We start from the raw sequence: 23041 nt of genomic DNA, 5'->3' as shown, positions 1-23041 counted from the left end.
AAACCCACCAAAAACCTACTGTACACCACACACAGTCCCCCACTGGTCGGTCACTTATCCCTTTCCAACCACCAAAGATGTGAATGAAACAGTACATACCTGCCTGTATTTCAGCTTCAGATGTTATGGCCAGTCCTAGTAGAGCAGCAAGCGAATCTCTGGAGTAACCTGGTGGTAAGTGTAGTAGACTGTAGAGGAGGGAACCCAGGCCCATATCCTCTAACTACTACCCTTGTAGAAAGTGTGAATCTACCAGGAAGCTTGTTTAAACCTTTTTCAAACCCAGTTATACAACTAGCCTTAAATATTCCATAGCTTATTTGTGTGAAAAAAATCAACAACATTTTCTTAAATTTTGTTTTAAATTTGCTCCTAGTTAGTTTCATGGAGTGTCCTCTAGTCCTAGCCTTATATAATAGACACATTTATTGCTTCCTATTTACCTGTTCCACCCCACTTATGATCTTACAGACCTCTCTTTCAAGGTGAGGAGTGGCCTAGTGGTAGAACAACTGCACCTAGAGGCTGTGGGATCAAATCCCAGCACTGCTCCTTGTGACCCAGTGCAAGTCACTTAATCTTCCATTGCCCACTACTGTGAATGTGTAACCATAAAAAGGCAGTATTCAAGCCCTATCCCCACCTCTTCTCCCAGATGAAGAGCCCTACTTTGTTTAGCCTCTCTTCATAGAGGAGGGGGTTTCATCCTCTTTATCATTTTTGTTGCCCTTCTTCATCTCTTTTTCATTTCTCCTACAGAATTCCACACAGTACTCAAAAATATGGTCACATCATAGATTTGTCCAAAAATACTGTGACATTCTCAGATTTATTCTCTATTCTAGCATAATATTAACTTTTTTGAGGTCTGCATATTTGAAGGACATGTAAGGTTGAGCATGTAAGGATACAGTTCAAGTGTGCATGTGTGGTTTTCAAACTCCTTTATGGAAAATTTGACTCTTTGATTCCCCTTAGTGGGAATTCCTTTAGATCCTGCTATTCAAGAATTACAACAATTCACAAATTAGCATTTCCTTCTCTGAAAGGTATTAAATGCACTGGGAAGCTTAGTAAATCTTTTACTTTTAAATTGGTGAGAATTTGGAATAGACTTCCAGATTCTCTAAGACTGGTAGATCAATTATTTCAATTTCAGAAAAGTTTAAAAACCTGGTTGTTTTCACAATAGTTAATTTGATTTTAGCTGTCATATAGTAATTTTAAGCAATTCAACATACTTTTTTCTAACTTTTTCCATCCATCTAATCTAACCAATTTCTGTTTTTATCCCACAGTTTTTACTTGTTATGTTTCATTTTTTAACGAACTGTAAACTGAGTAGAGCTCCTTAGGGAGTAGAATCGGTATATAAAATGAAGATTAGATTAGATTGATGCATTAAAGGCTGATAAGAGGAATATGGTAAAGACTCATACTGATTGAAGAACTCCTTAACATTCACACTTAGTGGATAGCAGATACATAGATCTTGGAAAGCAGAGATGTTAAAGAGTCTGAAAAGTTCAGAAACTTCACAGCACAGTTGAGACTCCAAGACACACTGACCTAAGGTTGAGAGCTGGAGGATCCCGGTAGGAAAACCCTGAGAGATACACATTCCTCATGCAGGAGATACAGTAAGGTTCCCTCTGAGGAGAAGCAGGTCTTGAAAGAGAGAAAGAGATGATGAATCCCAGGGTGTTATAACTTTCACTGGTTCTCAGTATGCAGCTCCTGAATGTGTGGTGGGCTCTCATTGCTCTCTGGAGCATAATCTCTCTGTTTTCCTCTGCCATAGGAATAGGCTCATAAACATTAATGTTTAACTAGGTAAAGAACTGTAATTTGTGTCCTATTTTGCATTTTCTGATCAGCAGTAGACCCTATAAAGACAGGTAGTAAACACACACAAGGAAACAGCTGAAATGAAAGTAACTTTCCAACCTGCATGTTGGCAGTTTGATTTATATCCTCATATCTCTATTTGTCCTCTATCTTCTCTTGACCTCATCTCTGCTTTCTTGTTTGTTGTTGGTGTCAGTTTTCTCTCTTTCTTCATTGTCTTTTTTTCAGACTGAATATTTTAATACTTTCTCTTTCATCTCTCTTTTTGCTTTCTTCTGCTTATCTTGTCTCTTCCTGCAAGCTGTTCTTTTTACATCCTTCTCCTAAACTCAATCCTTCAGTTTTCATTTCTTTACTTCAATCATTTCCCTGGATTGCTCCTACCCCTCCAGTCTCCAAATATAGGATCTCTCCTCACCTCATACCACTCGCTCTATCCTCACTCCGTGTTTGCTGTCCTTTCGTACCATCTCCAATCTTCTTTCTCTCCCCTCTTTCCTCCATCATGAGTCCTTCATCTGTTGTCCTCCATTCTGCATATGATTGCCAGAGCTCTGTGCTCTCCCTTCTCATTTCTCACCTCAGCTAATATCTCTCTTCCCTTCATTGCCATCTTGGGGAAATCCACTGCTTATTCTTAGGATAAGCAGCATAAAATCTGTTTTACTACTCGGGATATAGCTAGGTACTTAGGACCTGGGTTGGCCATTGTTGGAAACAGGATACTGGGCTTGATGGACTTCGGTCTGTCCCAGTATGGCAATTCATATGTTCAGTTTTCACTTTGTAGCTTTCTCAACATCTTTCAGCTCTCTAACCTAACACTCTTCTCATTTTTCTCTCTCCTACAAATTGTAATTGGTAGGATGGGATTCACACCTGAATCCTCATAGCTAGGATATGACCTATTGGTGCACTGCTGATCACCATCTCTCACTTTCTTTTAAACACAGTCCGGGTGTCAAAGTCCCTCCTCGAGGGCTGGAATCCAGTCGGGTTTTCAGGATTTCCCCAATGAATATGCCTGAGATCTATTTGCATGCACTGCTTTCAATACATATTCATTGGGGAAATCCTGAAAACCCGACTGGATTGTGGCCCTTGAGGACCGACTTTGACACCTGTGCTAGTGGTGTAGTCATGGAGGGGAGCCTGGGCCCCATCCTCACTTTGGGCTCAGGCCCTGTCCAGAATTCTAGCAACCCTTTAAACAGCAGCGGGGATACCAAAGCCCTACGAGCCAGTTCCCAAACTGCTCCCCTCCTCCTTGCGTTGCTTCTTTAGTGTAAAAGTTGGTGGCTTGCCACTGCCGTTGGGACAGGTTTATTGAGTCTGAACTAAATCCAATCCAGGTCTCTAGGAAAATGCTGGCAGATCCCAAAGAGTACATCCATATCTTGCTGCTCACTCCCTGGGTTAAGCAGTGACTTTTCCAAGTCTTCTTGATTAATAATTTGTTTATGGACATTTCCTTTTGTCCCCAGCTATGCTTAATGACTTGGCCACCTCCTTTGACAACTTCTTCAGCGTGATTGCACATAGAGTGAAAGAAAATATTTTTTTAAAAGTTTGTTTTAAATTGACTGATTTCATGTATGCCCTACTCTTGGTACTGTTGTGAAAGAGTATTCCTTATTTATTTATCTATTCTATACAATTCACAATTTTACAAACCTCTGGTTATATGTATGCATCTTCTGAGGTTAAGTTACAGAGTCCTGAGTTCTTTAGAGGACCATAGGATGCTTATACCACACTTAAAAAGAGCTAACTAGGTTCCCTCTTTGTGGAATGACCTTCCTCATTATGACTCTTTTACTAAACCACAGTAGAGGTTTCTACCGTGGCTCGGAGCACAAAGTGCTCTGACGCTGCTACTACTACTATAAATTATTTCTATAGCACTCCAGGCAGGGTTACCAGATTTTACTTTAGTAAAATCCGGACTCCTAGACCCACCCCCAGGCCTATCCAGTTCCACCCCCCCCCAGTCCCCCCCAATCCCACCCTAGCCCCCCCCCCTGCTGCCTGCTCTTGTCGGGCAGATGGACGTCTGCGCAGGCCCGGATACCTTCCTGTCCGACGTGATTTCAAGGAAGCTTTTCAAATCCCAGTCAAAGTACCAGGTTTTGAAAAGCCATCCGGACCCCAGACATGTCCAGGTAAATCTAGACGTCTGGTGACCCTACTGGCGCTGTACAGAGTCACACAGTTCCTGCTTGAAAGAGCTTACAATACCAACAGACAAGACAGACAAACAGGATGTCATGGATTTAATTAAGGGGAACGGTTCATCTGCTGGCTGGGTTGGTGGGCAGGGTTATGGATTGAAGGCTGTATCAAAAAGGTGGGTTTTCCGTCTGCTGCTCTGACGGTCATAGGAATTCTATAAGTGTCAGAGCAGCATCAGTGCATTTCATGCTCCAGGCCACAGTAGAAATCTCTTCCGCAGCCTAGTAAAAGTGGAGGGGGGTGGGGCACATTAGTGCAGAAATAAATTTAAGATACTATTGAAGATCTTATTTTTTATACAAGCTTTTGATATTGATTTAGAGGATGATAATAGTACATTTGCACTTCTGCACCTCACAGTCATAATGAAAAGTGAAACATTTATTTCGATATGGCTTGGCTCTTGAGTGAGTGTTTTTAAACCTTTCTATTAAATAAAAGGAGTTCTTTATGTTTTTATTGTATGTACAGTATATTTATTGTAAACTACTTTGCTTGATAAAAGTTAAGCGGTATATTAAATTTTTAAAATAAAAATAAATACTTTTCCTATAGCTAGTGGGCTCACAATCTAAGGTGGGCTTTTACAAAGCTGCGCTACTGAGCAGTGCACGCTAAATGCAAAGCAGCCCATAGGAAGAGAACGGGCGGCTCAGCATTTAACATTCGCTGCTCGACAGCGCAGCTTTGTTAACGGACCTGTAGGTTTCTAGCTGAGGCAATGAAAGGTTAAATGACTTGCCCGACATCACAAGAAGCCATGGGGTGATTTGAATCAGGCTCTCATATTTCTCACCCCAATTCTCTAGCCATTAGATTGTTCCTCTGCTCTCCCCAGAAATATATATCTGAAGCCACTGAAAGTTTTTGAAGGTCTCAGATGGCCCATCCCTAGAACATAATGTATTTCCATCAGACTGAGGAGGAAATGATGATATGAAAGAGTTACCAGTAATGTTTCCCAATAAGGACCAGTGAAAATTTTTATGATCCTCAATCTGCAGCAGAAGTCTCAGATAAACAGCAATCACGATCTTCATTAAGGTCACATAGGAGAAGCAAAAGCCAGATCTGAAGGACACTCTCTGCCTCTTGGTGTCATTCTCTGTCTCAACTCGCCCCTCCATGCCCCAGTTCAGGACTTTCTAAGATAGTTATTCCTATTCCCACCAGCATATCTTTCTTTCCAGTGGCCCAATGTTCTTTGGGGTGAGGACTTTTTGCCCGGTTTGGACAGTGTATGATACTGGAACTGCAGGTGCTAAAGAGCAGTTAAGGAACAGCAAGAGCAGATGTCTCTCTGAATGCCAGCTAGTCCTTGAGAGAACAGGCTCCTTAGTGTAGAAGCTATACATGTGTAAGTTCACACAGAATTTTATAAGCACCTAATAATGCCAGAAATGGCTTTTTAAAATTGCCTTCCCCCCCTAATTTGTAAAATGCCTCCAGGTATTCATAATTAATATTGGCTTATTGATTTATCTGTGCTCGAAGGATGGGAAACAAAATTCTGGATCTAGAAGCTGTGATGGAAGAAGATGAGTTGGATATAGTGGCGATCACAGAGACATGGTTCACGGAGAACCATGACTGGGATATAGTTATACCTAAAGTGACCATATGTCCCGTTTTGAACGGGACTGTCCCATTTTTAGATTGCTTGTCCCGTTGTCCCCACGCACAGATTCGGGACGCCAAAATGTCCCATTTTCAGAAAGAGTGTCCCCGAAGCTGTACATGGGGACAACAGGACAGGCGATCGTGGAGCCCCACTGACGCAGCAATAGGCCAGGCTGCCTGGCTGGCCCAGAACTTCCTCTCTGATGTCAGAATTGATGTTGGGGGAAGGGGGGGAGCACGTAGGCTTGTGCAGTAGTTGCATGCACCGGGCCTGTTGCTGTGTCAGCGGTGGTGGCGGCTTGGGGGGGCAGGAAGGGATAAAAAAAGAAAGAAAGGGGGCAGGGAGAGAGAAAGAAAGAATGCACAGTCAGAAGGAACCAGAGACTCATGAAATCACCAGACAACAAAGGTAGGAAAAATGATTTTATTTTCAATTTAGTGATCAAAATTTGTCAGTTTTGAGAATTTATATCTGCTGTCTATTTTTTGCACTATATTTAACAGGTTCCGGGGAAGGGGGGGGCTGTCCCATTTTGAGGGAAAAAATTAATGGTCACATTAGTTATACTGGGCTATAATCTGTTCAGGAAAGACAGGGTAGAAAGAAAAGGAGTGGGAGTGGTATTATATGTTAAAGATCATATAAAGCCACACAATTCAGGATCTGCAAAGCAAGGAAGAGGCACTGTGGATCAATTTGAAAAGAGGGAATGGTAAATATATTTACATTGGTGTGATAAACAGGCCTCCTTCACAGAAGGAAGAAGTGGACAGAGATTTAATACTAGACATTCAGAATATATCTAAAAAAGGGGAAGTTTTACTAATAGGTGATTTTAACATTTTAATTGGGGTATCCCTATTGCAGGGTCTTCTAGAAGTAGGGAGATCCTGGATTGTCTACAAGGAGAACTTTTCCAGCAGTTGGTAATGGAACCCATACGGGATGGTGTCTGTTTGCAAGCACTGGGCTTAGTGCTTACAAACGTAGAAAAGTGTTTCTGATGTTACAGTGGGTATCATCTGGCATCCAGTGATCACTGCATGGCACGGTTTCATATTAAGATGAATGGAGAGGGCTCATTCAAAAGCAAAGGTTCTAGACTTTAAAAAAACAAACGTTTGGATGGGGGTTTACGTCAAGGAATTGTTGTCTGGATGGGAACATCTGGAAGGAGTGGAAATGCGGTGGGCAAAACTGATAGCAATAATTGTAAGAGCGATAAATCTTTTTGTGAGGCATGTAAGGAAAAGGAAAAGAAGGCCACTTTGGTTCTCAAAAGTAGTAGCTAAGAAGGTAAGGAATAAGAGGTTAGCTTTCATAAACTACAAAAGATCACAGAAAGAGGAAGACAGGCAAAAATATTTGGAAAAGTTAAAAGAGGCTGGTTGTGTAGTCAGGAAAGCAAAGATGCAAATGGAAGAAAAAATAGCTGACATGGTAAAATGGAAATACAAGACATTTTTTAGATATATTAGTGATTCAATCTTAGAAGAAAAATGGAGAACTTAGAAAATAACTCTAGATACAATAACTTAAGAATCATTAATTTTCCTAAGCTTCCACTGATACCTCCTAGGGAAATGTTTAAAAGATATTTTCTTGAAGTTTTGGGGGCTTCAGAAGATTCATTACCTCCTTTATCACGAGTCTATTATTTACCTAATAAGGCTAAATTACCAAAAAAGCCGTTGGATCAAGGACTATTGGATGTATCAGAGTTATTGGAAAAATCAGATAAAGAGGTCGTAGAATCAAGTACTTTGATTATAACAGTAGCTCTCTCTATTGATAAAGTATGGTTGTTAAAACTGTTCTTTAAAAATAGACAGAAAGAATTTATGGGTTGTAAAGTCCAGGTATTTCCTGATTTATCACGAGAGACGCAAAGGCGTCGTCGTGAATTTCTTTTGTTGAAGCCAGGTGTTATATCTTTGGGTGCTACCTTTTATTTGCGACATCCTTGTAAATGTATAGTGCATCACCGATCAGTTAAATATGTTTTCTTTGAGCCTAATCAGTTGACTTCTTTTTTAGCGCTCTCCCGATTGGAGGTAGAGAAATCATAAGCTCTATGACTATTGGTTAATCCCAGCAATCAGCCTTCCAGCTAACTTTATGAAAGAATGTACATTAAGTTCAATTCTTCAGTTTTGGTTTATATTATAAGAAATCTTGGATCGAATTTGAGGACTTGAGCATTTTAGTTAATATATGATTTAATGTTATTGGAATGTTTCTTGCTTTATGTAGAAATGCTAATTTGCTTTCTGTACAAGGTATTCTTGATTATATGATTTGAAAATCAATAAATATATTTAAACATAGATATATTAGTGATAGGAAGAAGTGCAAAAGTGGCATTTTGAGACTCAAAGGTGAAGTGGAGAAATATGTAGAAGCTGATAAAGAAAAGGCTGAATTGCTTAACAAATATTTCTGTTCTGTGTTCACGGCTGAAGTGCTGGGAGTGGGACCGCAAAAGACAAAAGTGAATAGGGATGGAGGAGTGGTAGACCCTGATCGATTTTCAGAGGGTTGTGTTTGTGAGGAGCTAGCTAAAATAAAATTAGACAAAGCGATGGGGCCGGATGGTGTGCATCCAGGGGTACTAAAGGAACTTAGGGAAGCTCTGGTGGCTTCGTTGACTGACCTTTTCAATGAGTTTCTAGAGTCGGGAGTGGTACCGGAGGACTGGAGAAGGGCGGATGTGTTCCCTCTCCACAAAAGTGAAAGTAAGCAAGAAGTAGGGAATTACAGGCCAGTAAGTCTGACTTCTGTGGTAAGCAAAATAATGGAAACGCTTTTAAAACAGAAAATGGTGAAGTTTCTGGAATTCTGTGGATTACAGGACTGGAGGCAACATGGATTCACTAGAGGTAAGTCTTGTCAGACAAATCTTATCAATTTTTTTGACTGGGTGACCAGAGAATTGGATAGAGGGAGTGCGCTAGATGTGGTGTATTTAGATTTTAGTAAATCCTTTGCAGTGTTCCACACAGACATCTAATAAATAGACTGAGTGTCATTGGGATGGGTCCCAAAGTGACGGGATGGGTCAAGAACTGGTTGAGTGGAAGGCGATAGAGGGTAGTGATCAATGGATATTGCATTGAGGAAAGGGATGTTACCAGTGGTATGCCTCAACATAGGCAGCGGAACGCTTTTTTGTGGGGGGGTCCCAAAACTCCACCCAAGACTCCACCCCCAGACCTGCCCAAGCTCCACCCAGACCCTGCCCCATAATAATAGTACTAATTGTAAATGCCATTTCTTTCATTAATTTTTCATATCCACACAATATAATCTTATTAATAATACACAATGGTAACCACAAAATTAAACTACACAAAGCGCACTCTTTTTCCCCTCCCCACCACTGCACAGCATTTCTTCTTCTCTCCTCCACCCCTATGTGCAATGTCTTCCCCTCTCTCTCATTCCCTCCCTTGCTGCAAAGGGAGTGGGGAAAGAGAGAGAGAGGGATCTAGGGTGCCTTTCTCCCACTCCCTTTACTGCCACATCCAATATTTTTCCCTGTCTTATCTCCTGGACTGTGTGCAGCATCTTTTGCCCCTGCCCAACAGCCCCATGTCCAACATTTCTGCTTCTATCACCCCTCTCCAGCTCCATGCCACATCTCTTCCTCCATTCCCTCTACACCATGTCCAACATTCCTCCCTCTTGCATCCATTTCCATCTGTCCCACTGTTTCCTTTCCACCACCACATCCAACATTTCTCCCTCTTATCTCTCTTTACCTCACTTCTCTCCTATTACCATGTCCAATAATTCTCCTTTCTTCCTTTCTCCATGTATACCATCTCTTTCCCTTCCACCCCAGATCTAACATTTCTCCTTCCATCCCTCCCTCCTTCCACTCCTTCTATCCCCAAGTCCCTTTCTCTTCCCAAATGCCCTTCCATGCCATATATCTCCCTTTCCAACTATCCTATTCTATATATCTCCCTCCCTCTACACCACCCCCAGGTCCACCATCTCTGCCTCTTTCCAACAGTCTTCCCTTCAAGTATCTTATTCCCCGTTCCTTCACAGCACCCCATGCCCAACTACTCTACTTTTCTCTCCCTCCACAACATTGCCCACCATCTCTCTCTCTCTGGTACCCTCTCTTCCTGGCCGCAGCAAGTTCTTCCCCTTCACTCTCCACCCCCATTCTAACACATTTTGGAAACCCATCCCCCATTCTGCCTTTAAAAAAAAACAGTCCAGGAGGCTTCCTGGTCCAGCACATCTTCCCCCTTCACTTCCACTCATATCCGTTTTTATGGCAGGGGAATGTCGGCTCGGCAGCAAATCTAAAACACAGCCTGCGGCCTCCCTTCGTACTTTCCTTGTGCTGCGCTTCGCCTAAGTTGAAAACAGAAGTAGCATCATTAGTGGGCTGAACGTGGCAGAAGGAAAGCGCGAAGGGAGGCCGCAGACTCCGTTTTAGAGTTGCTGCCATAGCCGACAGTCTCCACTGCAGCCCGCCCTCTCTGACAACTTCCTGTTTCTGCTAGGGCTGGCCACAGTGGAGAGCAGATACCGGGACCACAGCGCTTTTCTAAAAAATTTAAGCTAGACATGCATCAGGCGAGAGGAGTGGATGCTGACGAAGGGGCATGGCAAAGACTGCTGACCAGCCAGGCACGCTGGCTGGTAGCAAAGTGCTGCTCCCAGCCTCCCAAGAAGTGCTCCCCACAGGATCCCTCACAGGACGGCAATTTGTGGGAAGGCCATGGCCCCTGTGGCCCCCCTCCATTCTACCTATATGCTTGTTCTTTTTAACATTTTTATAAATGATATTGCTGAAGGTCTCTCAGGTAAGATTTGCCTCTTTGCGGATGATACCAAAATTTGCAATAGAGTAGACACCCAGGATGGTGTGAATAGCATGAAGAAAGAAGAAGCTTGAAGAATGGTCTGAAATTTGGCAGCTAAAATTTAATGCTAAGAAATGCAAGGCTATGCATTTGGGCTGCAAAAACCTGACGGAACGGTACAGTTTAGGGGGGTGAAGAACTTATGTGCACAACAGAAGAGCGGGACTTGGGTGTGATTGTATGTGATGATCTTAAGGTGGCAAAACAGGTTGAAAAGATGATGACGAAAGTTAGAAGGATGCTAGGGTGCATAGGGAGGGTATGGCCAGTAGGAAAAAGGAGGCATTGATGCCCCTGTATAAGACTTTGGTGAGACCTCATTTAGAATATTGTGTACAATTCTAGAGGCCACACCTTCAAAAAGATATAAAAAGGATGGAGTCGGTCCAGAAGAAGGCTACTAAAATGGTGTGTGGTCTTCGTCATAAGGTATGTGGGGACAAACTTAAAGATCTCAATCTGTATACTTTGAAGGAAAGGCAGGAGAGGGGAGATATGATAGAGATGTTTAAATATCTATGTGATGTAACTGCACGAGGCGAGTCTCTTTCATTTGAAAGGAAACTCTGCAATGAGAGGGCATAGGATGAAGTTAAGAGGTGATAGACTCAGGAGTAGTCTAAGGAAATTCTTTTTTACAGAAAGGGTGTTAGATGCGTGGAACAGTCTCCCGAAAGAGGTGGTGGAGACAGTGATTGTCTGAATTCAAGAAAGCCTGGGATAGGCATGTGGGATCTCTTAGAGAGAGGAAAAGATAATGGTTACTGCGTATGGGCATACTGGATGGGCCATTTAAGATAATGGTTACTGCGTATGGGCATACTGGATGGGCCATTTGGCCTTTATCATCATATTTCTAAGGTTCTATGATATACCAAATTTTCTAGCATATGGATCAATGCTGTTTACAATAAAAATATTTTTTAAAAGAAAGAAGAAATTACCAATTTTGGTAATGCCTTACCACGATTGCCAAATTTTGTCATACTATGTTAATCATGCTTTGTAATACTATGTTTGCTGTGCTATGTTTTGCTGTATTATGCTCATCATGCTATGTTTCACCATACCATGTTTTATCGTGGTATGTTTTACCATGCTTTGTTAACTATGTTTTGCCATCTTCCAGACAATGTGTGCCATGCTATCTTCTACCATACTATGTCTGAGAGTGTGGCACAGGGTCTAGAGCTACAGCCTCAGCACCTTGAGGCTGGGGGTTCAAACCCACACTGTTCCTTGTGACCCTGGGCAAGTCACTTGGCCCCCCCATTGCTACAGGTATATTAGATAGGTTGTGAGTCCGCCAGGACAGACAGGGAAAAATGCTTGAATACCCGAATACATTCATGTAAACCATTCTGAGCTCTCCTGGGAGATCAGTATAAAAAATTGAATAAATAAATAAGTTAAATACTCATTTAAAACAAAGAATAAAAAAATTTGGCCCTGATTCTATAAATGGTACCTAAATCATAGCTGCCATTAGGCATGATTGCCAATCATCCGCTAAATGCCATTTATAGAACTGTGCCTAAGCATTGTTAGACACCAGTAGGTGTTAAATTCTTAGGTGCATTGCCATTGGCCTAAATGAATGTGCATAATGTACAGTTGGTGCCTACCACAATCCATGTCCAAATTCAGCCCCAAATCTGCCCCAACTAGGCCTACTTGCTGGTAAGAACCTCAGAGTAGAGGCCTACTTCCAAGTGGTAGGTGCCTACTGAGTTAGGCTCTTACAGGCTAATTACATTTTTTAAATCATTTTTAAAATTGATTTTTAATAGTAGACAAATTATCAGCACTGTTTAAGTCAATTAAAAATTTAAGTTCAGAGCCTAGATTGGCTAGACATGCCAATCAAGGAACCTAACTTTTGGTGTCTTTTATAAAATCAGGGCCTTTGTGTATCTCCATTTCTCCTGAGGTATATACCTGGCAAGCTCACCGTAAACTGTCAATTTTAAAAGCCTCATGAAAAAAATAAGATTTCAACAGAGTTTTAAATTTGGAAAATGAAGGCAGATCATTCTATAATTTTGGAGCAATAAAATAAAAATCTGATGCTCATCTTGATTTGTAATGAGCCTGTCTTGCTTTTGGAAGAACAAGTCTATAAGCATCAAGTTGGCTCATGAAAGTGTGGGAAAGGTACGTGGGATCTATCAGGAAGAGGAGGAGACGGTGGATGCTGCGGATGGGCAGACTGGATGGACCATTTGGCCTTTATCTGCCAACATTTTTCTGTCTTTCTATATTTCTAAGAGCATGGACAGGAGGGGGATAATCAAAGCAGCCAAATTAAGGGCTATTTTAAAGTATTACATACTGGATTTGTATTGTATTTTTGAACTGTATTTTACCTGGTATAAGATGTTTTGGGAAATCTTTGTAAACTTGGCAGACAAGGTATGAGGAGAAATAGCAGTCATATTGACTTGCCTTTATGCACACTTTTAATTTGCTCTTCTTTTAGCCCTTGAGTAGTTTTGTCTAGAGCTGTCAGTATATGGGAGTTACTCAAACTAATAATCTGTAGTTGAACGTCAGGGTAGTAGAGTTTCTCTCTGGAGTCTTTGTGGTTATCTGCTAAAAATTATGAAATCTACAGATGCAGCAGGACGTTGCCACACTGGGTGATGAGCAGAAGCTCAGAACACAAGAGCTGCAGTTCGGGGAATGGAAGTAACTGGGCCCAGCACCAGGTACTGTATGTCTGGGAGAGAGAAGGGGGGGGGGATCTGTAAATACAAAGGGGAAAGAAGAAATGGAAAAAGCCAGGGACTTTTGGTCCATGTTGATATCTGGAAGTTTTGTGGTTTTAGGTGCTCTGAGATGTAATCTGAGCACACTTCTGAAAGGTTTTATAGCTGAAAAAAAAAACGGATTCAGCTGCAGCTCGGGATCCTTCCAGGGCTGATGTTAGGGGTGGGCAATAGGGCAGTCGTCCTGAGCCCTTGTGTCATAGAGGCCTCAAGCAGGCAGGCTTTGAGGCCTCTTCCATGGTTTCTGCCCTGGGCTCCATCATGTCTAAACCAGTCCTGGATCCTCCATTCTTTCTTTCTCTTCTCTGTTCTTCCTCTCATTTCTCCTTTCATGTTTGTCTTCTCTTATTCTCCATTTCTTTTCATTATCTCCCTTTCTCCATTTTTCTTCTTCTGTGGCTCCTGCTCGACTTCTCCCCTTGCCTTTTTTCCTGCTCAGTTTGCTCCCATCCGTTATACCAGTGGTTCTTAAACCCAGCCAGTCGGGTTTCCATATCCCTAATTAATATGCATGAAGAACATTTGTATATAATAGAGGTGGCAGGCATGTAAATCTATGGGGCAAGATTGTAAGGATTTATCTGTGAATATCAGATTTTATGCTGCTGCTGATTTGCAGAGTGAGTTCTACCAGAATGAATGTTTGAGGAAAATGGCTGACTGGATGAGTGAACACAGATTAGTTTTGAGTTTCAGGAGAATGGAGGTGTGTATGCAAGAGGATCCATTATACTAAAGTTTTACTTGTACGGAGAAAGGCAAAATAGTTGGGAGTGATGTTGGATGTTAGACTTAGCATGTAAGAGCAGGTTACAATGGTGATTTAGTCTTCTTTTGTCTAGTCTGTATTTTCAGCTTGTGTTACAGAGCATGGTTTTATATTAAAAAAAAAAAAAGATGATTGTAATGCTTTGTATATGGGTATTCAGTCGTCTTGGATGAAGGCCTTAAGGTTATTCAGAATGTGGTCACTTGGTTGATTGTGGGAGGGTCTAAGTTTGTGCGTATCAGGCTGTTGTTGAAACAGCTGCATTGGCTTGCGGTAGCAGTCCAGATTTACTAGAATGTTTTAGCATTCTTCATCAGTTGTTGTATGCAAAAGTTCCTAGGTATCTTATTCAGATGGATTCGTTATAATTTCCAAACCAAAATATGAGGCCTGAGACAGGGATGCAGCTGGCAATGGAGAAGATGACAGATGGATTATGCTGAAACTTGAGCTGCAGCTTTTTCTGTTGCAGGCCTGTTGTGTTGGAACAAACTTCCAGGACATTTATACAGTATAGCAGGGTGGCTCAGTTAAAAAAATTAGTGAAAACTTTTCTATTTATGCAGGTATTTTATAATTGTGTGATTTTATGATATATCTGAGCCTTGGTCACATATGCAGAACACAGATAAACCCTAAACGCAAATACAGAACTGCAAACTGGTGGCTGGATGAACTAAACACAGTTGCTAAGACCGTGCAAGTTGCTGTTGGCTGATTTTTTGGCCAATTTTGGAACAACGATCAATGTGCTAACAAGTTTCCATGCAAATGATTTGCACGGAGGTTCACCATAATCCCGTCTGACCAGACGCTCTGAAAGCTTGCAAGGATCTCTTTCTTTCTTCTTCCCTTCCATTTCGCATACTCACTCCAGCGTCAACTCACACCCAATAGTGTGCGACTGCAACTCCCAGCAGCGGCCCCATTGTCTTCTCACTCCTCCCCCTTTCTGGCTCTTCCAGTAATACTTCCCCGCCTTCCCCCCACAACACACAACCACCCTCTTGCTCTGACTTACCTCTTAAAGAGACAATGATGCCCCTCTGTCACAAAGGCGGGCCAGTTTAAATGCAAATTGGAAATTGTCTGGTGGGCCAAATTGTAGTACACCGCGGGCCAGATTTTGCCCATGGACCAGAGTTTGACATGTCTGTTCTAGGGCCTTATCCATTTGTCCATTTGCTGTTTTTTTTTCCTCCTCTTTCTGCCCTCCATCAGTGTTTAGCATTAACTTTTCACATTCAACTTTCTTCAATTTTTCTGCTTCCTTCTCAAACCTACCTACTTTTCCATGTCTTCCCTTCCCATCTATTCATGTGCACCTTCCTCTCTCTGCTCCTCCCCTCCCCTCCATCTATGTATACCATCTCCTCCCTTTTTCTTCTTCCCTATTCCCATCTTTTCTTAAACAGCATTTCTATCAACTCTCCCCCTCCCTCACCCCTACCATCCCTATTCACCATCTCCTCCTTCTCCCTCCCCTTCCTCTCCATCCTTGTGATAAGGATCTCTCTCCCCGTCTGGTGGTCTGACATCTTTCTCCTCTCTTTCTCACAGTTTGGCATCTCTCTCCTTTCCTTTCCTTCCCTCCCCCCCTTTGCAGTCTGGAATCTCTCTCTCTCTCCTCCTTCCCTTCCCTGGTCTGGCATCTCTCTCTCCTTCCCTCCCTCCAGTAATCTGACATCTCTCTCCTTCTCTTTCCCCCTTCCTGTGGCCTGGTATCTCTCTCCTCTCCTTTCCTTCCCTCCTCCATACCATGGTTTGACATCTCTCTGTCCTTCCCTCCCTTCTTCCTTATGCTGGAATATCATGTTCCTCCTTCCCTCCCCCTTTAGTCATCTGACGTTTCTCTCCTTCCCATGGTCCCTCAAGTAATCCAACATCTTTTTCCTTACCTTTTCTACTTCCTGCGGTATGGTATTTCTTTCTTCTCCTTCTCTTCCCTCATCTTTGCTTCTCTGATCTGGCATCTTTTTTCCTTCCCTTTCCCTACCTTAGTCTGGAATCTCTCTCTCCTCCTCGCCTTCCCTCTCTAGTATGACATCTCTCTCTTTACCTTCCCCCCCTTCCTGTAGCCTGGTATCTCCCCCTCTCCTCTCCTTCCCTTCCTTCCTTCTGCCTTCCCTGGTTTGGCATCTCTCTCTCTCCTTCCTTCCCCCCTCCAGTAGTCTGATATCTTTCTCCTTCCCTTTCCCCCTTCTGTGGTCTGGTATCTCTCCTCTCCTTCCCTTCCCTCATCCACCTCCCTACCATTATCTGGCATCTTTGTCCTCCCCTTGCCTTTCCTTCCACAGAGATCTGGCATCTATTTTTTTCCATTCCTGTAGTACAGCATCTCTCTAGTAACCCTCCCCATGATCCCCCTGCATTCCCCCCACAACCCCACCAGTGATTTCCCCCCCCCCTTTGCTCACCCTTCTCTTTCCCAGTAGCCACTCTTTCACTTTTCAGGCCACCAGCAGCGTGAGTGGTCTCAAATCTGATAGTTTTCAAGACTAATTTAGTTGTTTCATATTTAGTTCTGGCCAAGACTTGTAATCAGTGTCTTCATCTATATCTGCTCCCAACAGGTTTTAGGTTTTTCTGATTCTTCTGTAATCTGAGATATGACTAGATTATGAATCACTTGATACTTTTGCCTTAGATACATATAACTTCTCAGAATTTCCTCAATATGTGTGAAGTTAAGCCTTCTGCTGAAACATCATTGTACTTCTGACCTGGAGATATCAATAAAGTCAGAATCTTTTAGAATGTCAACATGGAAAAAATGATTACTAAAGCATTCTGTAGTAACTTTGTCATCTCTGCTTGCTGCTAAATGCAGGCTATATATTTGGGGGGAATTCTTTTAGGGAGCATTTTAGGGGTGGAGAGCTACATTACAGTGCATTACCTGGTTAGCCCTTACCGCCTCCTAAATAGATGGCAATAAGTGTTGCCGTGGTTATTTAATGGCCACACTAATGCTAACATTAACACCCAGCCATAAATGAAATAAATAGAAAAGAGGAATTTTTTTTACCACTGCAGTAAAAATGGCCTTACTGTGTGGGAATCATAGGCAGTAGAATGCTTTTTTGGTTGAAGGGGGGGGGGAAAGCTCTGCTCCAGACCCACCCAAACTCCGACCCTGACTCCACCCCATAATAATAATACTAATTGAAATGCAATTTCTTCTATCAATTTTTCATATACACACAATATAATCTTATTAATACAAAATGGTAACCACAAAATTAAAAAAACACAAAGCTCACTGGCCCGGACCTTCTCTACGACATTAGAATTGATGTCGGGGGGAAGCTTGTGGGCTGGCGGCATGCATTGGCTGCACACGCCTGGCCCTTCCCTTAGTTATGGTGGTGAGCAGTGGCGGTCAGCCTGTGTACCCCCTGACCTACAGGACAGGCAATCTATGGGGAGGCCATGGCTCCTGTGCCATATTTGAACTATGCTGCACTGTTTTTTGGGAGGTTTTATTGGGACTATTTTGTTTCTGAAGTAAAGAACGATTGCTGTTCTAAAGAGTACTCTCTGTTTAGCTATGGGTAGTGGAAGTTTTTTTTAATGTCAATGAATGATTAAGAGCATGCCTGTGTTTTGTACTGGGCTGGGCTCATTTGAGACTGAAGCTTTTTTCTCCACCTTTGTTTATTTATTTATTTAAAACATTTTTAATCCGTCTTTATCCAAAGTGGCTCACAATTTTAAACACATAATAAAAAATAAAAGTTTAAAAAGAGTAACATACATCAGACATGGAAATATTAATACCATAGCATATTATCTCAACCTTACCGACACTACATATTATTCTAATAAAAGGATTTTAATAGCAGCTCAACTCATTATATCTTTCTGTACACAAAATAAGAAAACCTTCTCATTTAAAAAGATATAATAATCAGAGAGCTGTAATGTTTGTTTAAAAATAAGCCTGGACAAACATGTGGGTTTTAAGCAACTTCCTGAATTGCAGTAGATTTCTACAGAGCTGTAACGTTCCGGACAATGCATTCCACATCAGTGGTCCAGCTGTAGAGAAATATGAATTCCTTTAGCTATGTAATCTTGGGTTCTTATTAGTGGATATTATATTTTATTGTGTTTGCTTTATTATATCTACTACTCCTTTTGGACTTTGGTAATTGAAATCACCCATTATTATACTGTTGCCCAATTTGCCAGCTTTCCTAATCTCTGTAAACATTTTTTCTTGTGTCTGATCATTCTGTCCTGGAGGACAGTAGTGCATCCCTACCTGTATATTCCTTCCCTTCACACAATGAATTTATATCTATATGGATCCCACGACTGATATCTATGTCATACAGAATGTTTGTTTTACTTGATTCAATTCCCTCATTAACATATAACACAATCCCCAACCCCTTCTAATTTTATCATTTTTATAATTTTTACCCTGCTACAAGTGCCCAATATAATTTTTACCCTGGTACAAGTGCCCCATTGATTGTCTTCCTTCCATCAGGTCTCTGAGATTCCTATTATATCTACGTTTTCATCTTATTTTTTTAAGGCTTCTAGCATTGGCATGGAGATACTTCAAATTGTGTTTTTCTTTGCATTTTCAGGCTGCTTAGATGTTGCCAGGGATAATTTACATCCTTTACTCTGCTTTCCTTTTAAACACTCCTGGCTTTCTTTCATCATCATTGGAACCTCTCTATTGGGATTCCCTAAATGTCCTGTTTCAAGAGTATCCTTCAAGGATATTTCACACTAAACCATCCTCTCCTGGAAGACTGTCAGCTTCCACCTCATCCCCCATTTTAGTTTAAAAGCTGATCTATCTCCTTTTTAAATTTTAGTGTCACCAGCCTGGTTCCATCTCAGGTAAGGTGGAGTCTATCTTTTTGGAATAGGCTTCCCCTTTCTCAGAAGGATGCCCATTTCCTAACAAATCTAAATTCCTCATCCCTGCATCATCAGGCTGGTCAACACATAAATTAGCAAATTACTTATAAATCTATCTGGATTTTTAGAAGACTTTTGATAAACTCTTTTGTGAGACACTTCTGCAAGGATGTAGGAGTAAAGGAATGAATGGAAGTAGCAACCTACAAAAGTATATATATTTAGCCAAATATGTTAATTCGGTCCTAGGTACAGCTCTAATTGTGCATGAAAATCTTTTTTAAGTGATAAATTATGTGGATCCTATTATTGACAATAAGAGCTGGATTCTGTATAGAATGCCATGTATCAGAAGTCGCCTAAGCGGCTTTTGAGAATTGCACACGGGTGTCCTATATAGAATTGCATCTGTCTTCATGGACAGATGCCTAAGCCCGCCTAGTACCATGATTCTCTAACTGGCGTACATGTCACAGGTGCCGGTTAGAGAATCAGGTTGCCGCTGAGCTTATCGTGGCAAGGGATCTCCCTGCCACACTAACTTTAGCGGAAACCTATCCCCCCACGAAGACTTCCGACAGGTGCCCAGTCCCTCCTTGTCGGAACCCTCCACCCCTCCCAAACATTGCCGGCAGAAGGGATGCCCAGTCCCTCCTGCCAGAATGCCCTCACCAGGGCCGGATTAAAGGGTAGGCCCAGTAGGCACGTGCCTCGGGCCCAAAAATGTGAAGGGGGCCTGCCGGTGTGGTGCTTTAGAGACGTTTTTAGGGGAGGGCAAACAGATCAGCTGCCCTGGGCCATTGTGAAGCAGAAGGTGCGGGATAAACATGGCGATGTCGCTGCACGAGGGCCCACCAACCAGCTTGATCTGCTTATCCGAGCTGGTAGAGACTTCAAGAAAGTTGTGCACGGGGGAGGCGGGTGCATGCCGAGGTGTGCCATGATGCTAACTTAGCTGGTGGCGTGACCGGAGGCAGCTACGCATGCTGTGATTTTGGGGGCACTCGCATGAAGTAATGGCGAGCAAAGTAGGAAGTGATCACCTTTGTTTAGCAACCTGCATGGCATTTGGGGATTTGTGTGAGAGTCAACAACGGCCGCAGGTTATGGCGGCTGTTCGTGGTTCGCATGCTTTACTCTTCAGACTTGTTATGAGCTGAGGGGCGTTCTGTGGTTTATTCTTCATTGCTTGGGAAGCAGGAAGTGTGCCAGATTGTTGTCTTTCCTTGTGTCTTTTGCCATGCTGTCTGGCCGAGAAGGATAGAAATCTCACTGGATATCTTTTTATGGATTTAATTCCCTGTAAAGCATTCTTATTAAATGAAAGAACAGCTTTTAGGGTTTATTTCCTAAACTTTTCTATTCTTTATCTTACATAACGGGCATTGAAAGTCCCATTAGTTGCCTTGACCTTAATAAGCTGCACTTGTGCAGATAAATCGGTTTTGTTCTATGGTGCAGTTTGGTTGTCATATTACTTCTGGATTGTTAGGTAGCGTTAAAGTCTTTGCTGAATATTGACTTTATGCTTCATAGAATAATGTGAAATACTGTATGATGTAAAGAAGCTCTGTTAAGTCACTGAGTGAAATGAGAAATTGGAGAGCTACATAATGAGAGGAGGTAGAAAATTGATAAGTAGCTGAAAATTTTAAGGTGAGAAAGGCAGTAAAGATAAAAGGGAGGAAAGCTGAAAGGGCAAAATCAATATGTTAGAGACAGGCATAGTGAGGGAATGGAGCAAGAGGGGAGTGGAGAAAAAAATGGATAGCAGACACTGGAAAGAGAATTAGTAGAAGATAGACAAAACAGAATGAGAAACTGGGACCAAGATGATGGAAAAGCAAAATTTCCAGACAAGGTAGAAAAAAGGATTTTTTTAAAATTTATTAACTGGCATATGTTGGCTTTGAGACATGGGCATCACAGATATACTTGTTTTCTATTCAGTGGCATAGCCAACAACTAATTGGGGGAAGGGGGCTGGATCCCAAAATGGGTGGATGGGCACCAAATTTTCTCCCCACCTGAATGCAAAATATAAATACTTGAGCTGGTGGGGATCCCCAAGCCCTACCAACTAAAGATCTCCTCCAGTCTAGCAACCAGAAATCGTCAAGCTTTGCAGCGAGTGGCTGTATCTTCAAGTTGCCACTGCTTTCATGCATGCATGAAAGCTTAGCGGGTGAGGAGGCAGCAGTAGCTCTGAAATATTGTCGCAAGCTGCATAACTTGGAAAGTTCTGGTCTCTGAACCTGAGGAGCTGGTCATCAGCTGGTAAGGCTTGGGGATTCCCACCAGCTACAGAAAGGGAGATGTTCATTTTGAGGAGGCCTAAGCTCAAAGTGAGAGGGCCAACCCCCTCTCATGGTTAAGCCACCAATTGTGTTTAGTACAAAATGAAGTACTTGCTGAATTTGTTTTGGGGTTTCCAGTTCAGATTTGGGTGGGGCAGGAAATAGGGGCCCAGTGTACTTGTGTGCCTAGGGGCTCTCAAAGAATTAATCCTGCCCTGCCCCTCCCCCACCATCCCGAACATCACTGGCAGGAAGGATGCCCAGTCCCTCCTGCCGAAACCCCCCTGAACATTGCCGGCATCTCCCCACCCTGTAAAGTCACCCCATGCCGGACCCCCCAGTCCACACCCCTGGACTTCCTCTCCTCCACCCATCCTCCCCAGCTTCCCGTAACCCCCCACCTTATGATGGCCGGCCGGAGGCATCCTTCCTGCATCCAGCCAGCTGGCCCGCCTTCGTACGAATGGCTGGCCTGCCCTTTTCCGGTACATCATTATAAGGTATTCAGGGGGGATGGGGGGTGGAGTTCTGGTAGGTGAACTCCTGCCTGCAGTTTTCGCGGTGGGGCGGATGAGTTGCTGCGGCTGAGACCACTTAACTTATTGCAACAGGGAGATCCCTTGCTGTGATATGCTCAGGGGCTGCGTCTGCTTGAAATATAGGCCAGCTTTTTGCTGGCCTACATTGTAGGCGCCTACCGAGGGCCTAGGGAGGCACATAGGGCTGCCTAGCCTTAGATGAGCTTAGGTGGGCCTATGCACCTTCCTAGGCTCCCGGAGGTACCTACAATATAGGTGGCCTACCTCGGGATTTTTTTTTTTTTTAAACGTGTGTCCTGATTGGCTAGTTAGGCAGCAGTTGGCCGCCTACAATCAGGATGCTGTTTATAGAATTTGGCCCTAAGAGCATATAGTACTACAGTTAGACAGCAGAGGATGCTGGCATCAAACAATGTCCCATCCCAGACTGCACTAACTGAGTCCTTTATATAAAACAGCAGAGTGAGAGCAACTTTTAAAATATTTGCACAGGGAATTTTGCACAGCACTTAATAACATCTTTTCAACATATTTTCTTCCAGAGCTCTCTCTTTAATGTATGGACTTTGCAGATAGACACATCAGAAATTGAACGCTGCTAAAACCAAATTGCTTTGGGTTGGACCAAGATTAGAAAAACTTCCTACTTCTGTTATACTGAATACAGGTATCTCATTGCACATAGATTTTTCCTCTAGAATATTGGGTATTATCCTTGATTCATCACTTTCATTTCATGACCAGATAAATTCTTTGACAAAGATGTGTTTTTTCAGTCTACATATTTTGAGGAAAGTTAGATCATTGTTCCATCAAGAACATTTTTCAGTATTGGTACAAGCTACAATGCTTGCCCAGCTAGACTATTGTAATTCAGTCTATTTAGGCATTAAGCAGGGCAGTCTAAAACGACTTCAGCTGATACAAAATACGGCAGCTAAGCTTATATTCGGAAAGCGAAAGTACGATTATGTTTCTCCATTGTTGAGAAAGCTTCACTGGCTTCCAGTCCGCTTTAGGATTCAATTTAAATGTGCATGCATTATCTTTAAGCTTCTGTATGGAATATTTGATCCTTTAGTTCCTTTACATTGGAACCCCTTCAGATCTTGTCATTTGAGGAATACACAGAGATATAAATTATCTTTCCCTTCTTTTAAGGGTATTAAATCTGTAGGAAAGCTTAGGGGTCCTTTT

General features: G+C 42.4%; 2 protein-coding genes across 5 annotated transcripts in view; one reads left to right on the top strand and one right to left on the bottom strand.

Annotated features, from left to right (window-relative positions):
- LOC117368799 (carcinoembryonic antigen-related cell adhesion molecule 8-like) overlaps nucleotides 1-1742 on the bottom strand; it is a 41368-nt gene extending 39626 nt beyond the window's left edge. For both annotated transcript variants that reach the window (XM_033962502.1, XM_033962503.1), the window contains exon 1: nucleotides 1570-1742. In XM_033962502.1, coding sequence (XP_033818393.1) covers nucleotides 1570-1621 — 52 coding nt within the window. In that variant the 5' untranslated portion in view covers nucleotides 1622-1742. The remainder of the gene's footprint in view (nucleotides 1-1569) is intronic.
- Nucleotides 1743-13200: 11458 nt separating this feature from the next.
- The window catches only part of LOC117368798 (carcinoembryonic antigen-related cell adhesion molecule 5-like), an 87064-nt gene continuing 77223 nt past the window's right edge, over nucleotides 13201-23041 (top strand). For all 3 annotated transcript variants that reach the window (XM_033962501.1, XM_033962500.1, XM_033962499.1), the window contains exons 1-2: nucleotides 13201-13295; nucleotides 22387-22511. The gene's annotated coding sequence lies outside the window, so the exon portion shown is untranslated. The remainder of the gene's footprint in view (nucleotides 13296-22386; nucleotides 22512-23041) is intronic.

The sequence above is a fragment of the Geotrypetes seraphini genome, chromosome 11 (assembly GCF_902459505.1).
Source record: "Geotrypetes seraphini chromosome 11, aGeoSer1.1, whole genome shotgun sequence".
Taxonomy (NCBI): domain Eukaryota; kingdom Metazoa; phylum Chordata; class Amphibia; order Gymnophiona; family Dermophiidae; genus Geotrypetes; species Geotrypetes seraphini.
The sequence above is the reverse complement of the archived record's forward strand: the minus strand, read 5'-3'. Positions and strand labels throughout refer to the sequence as shown.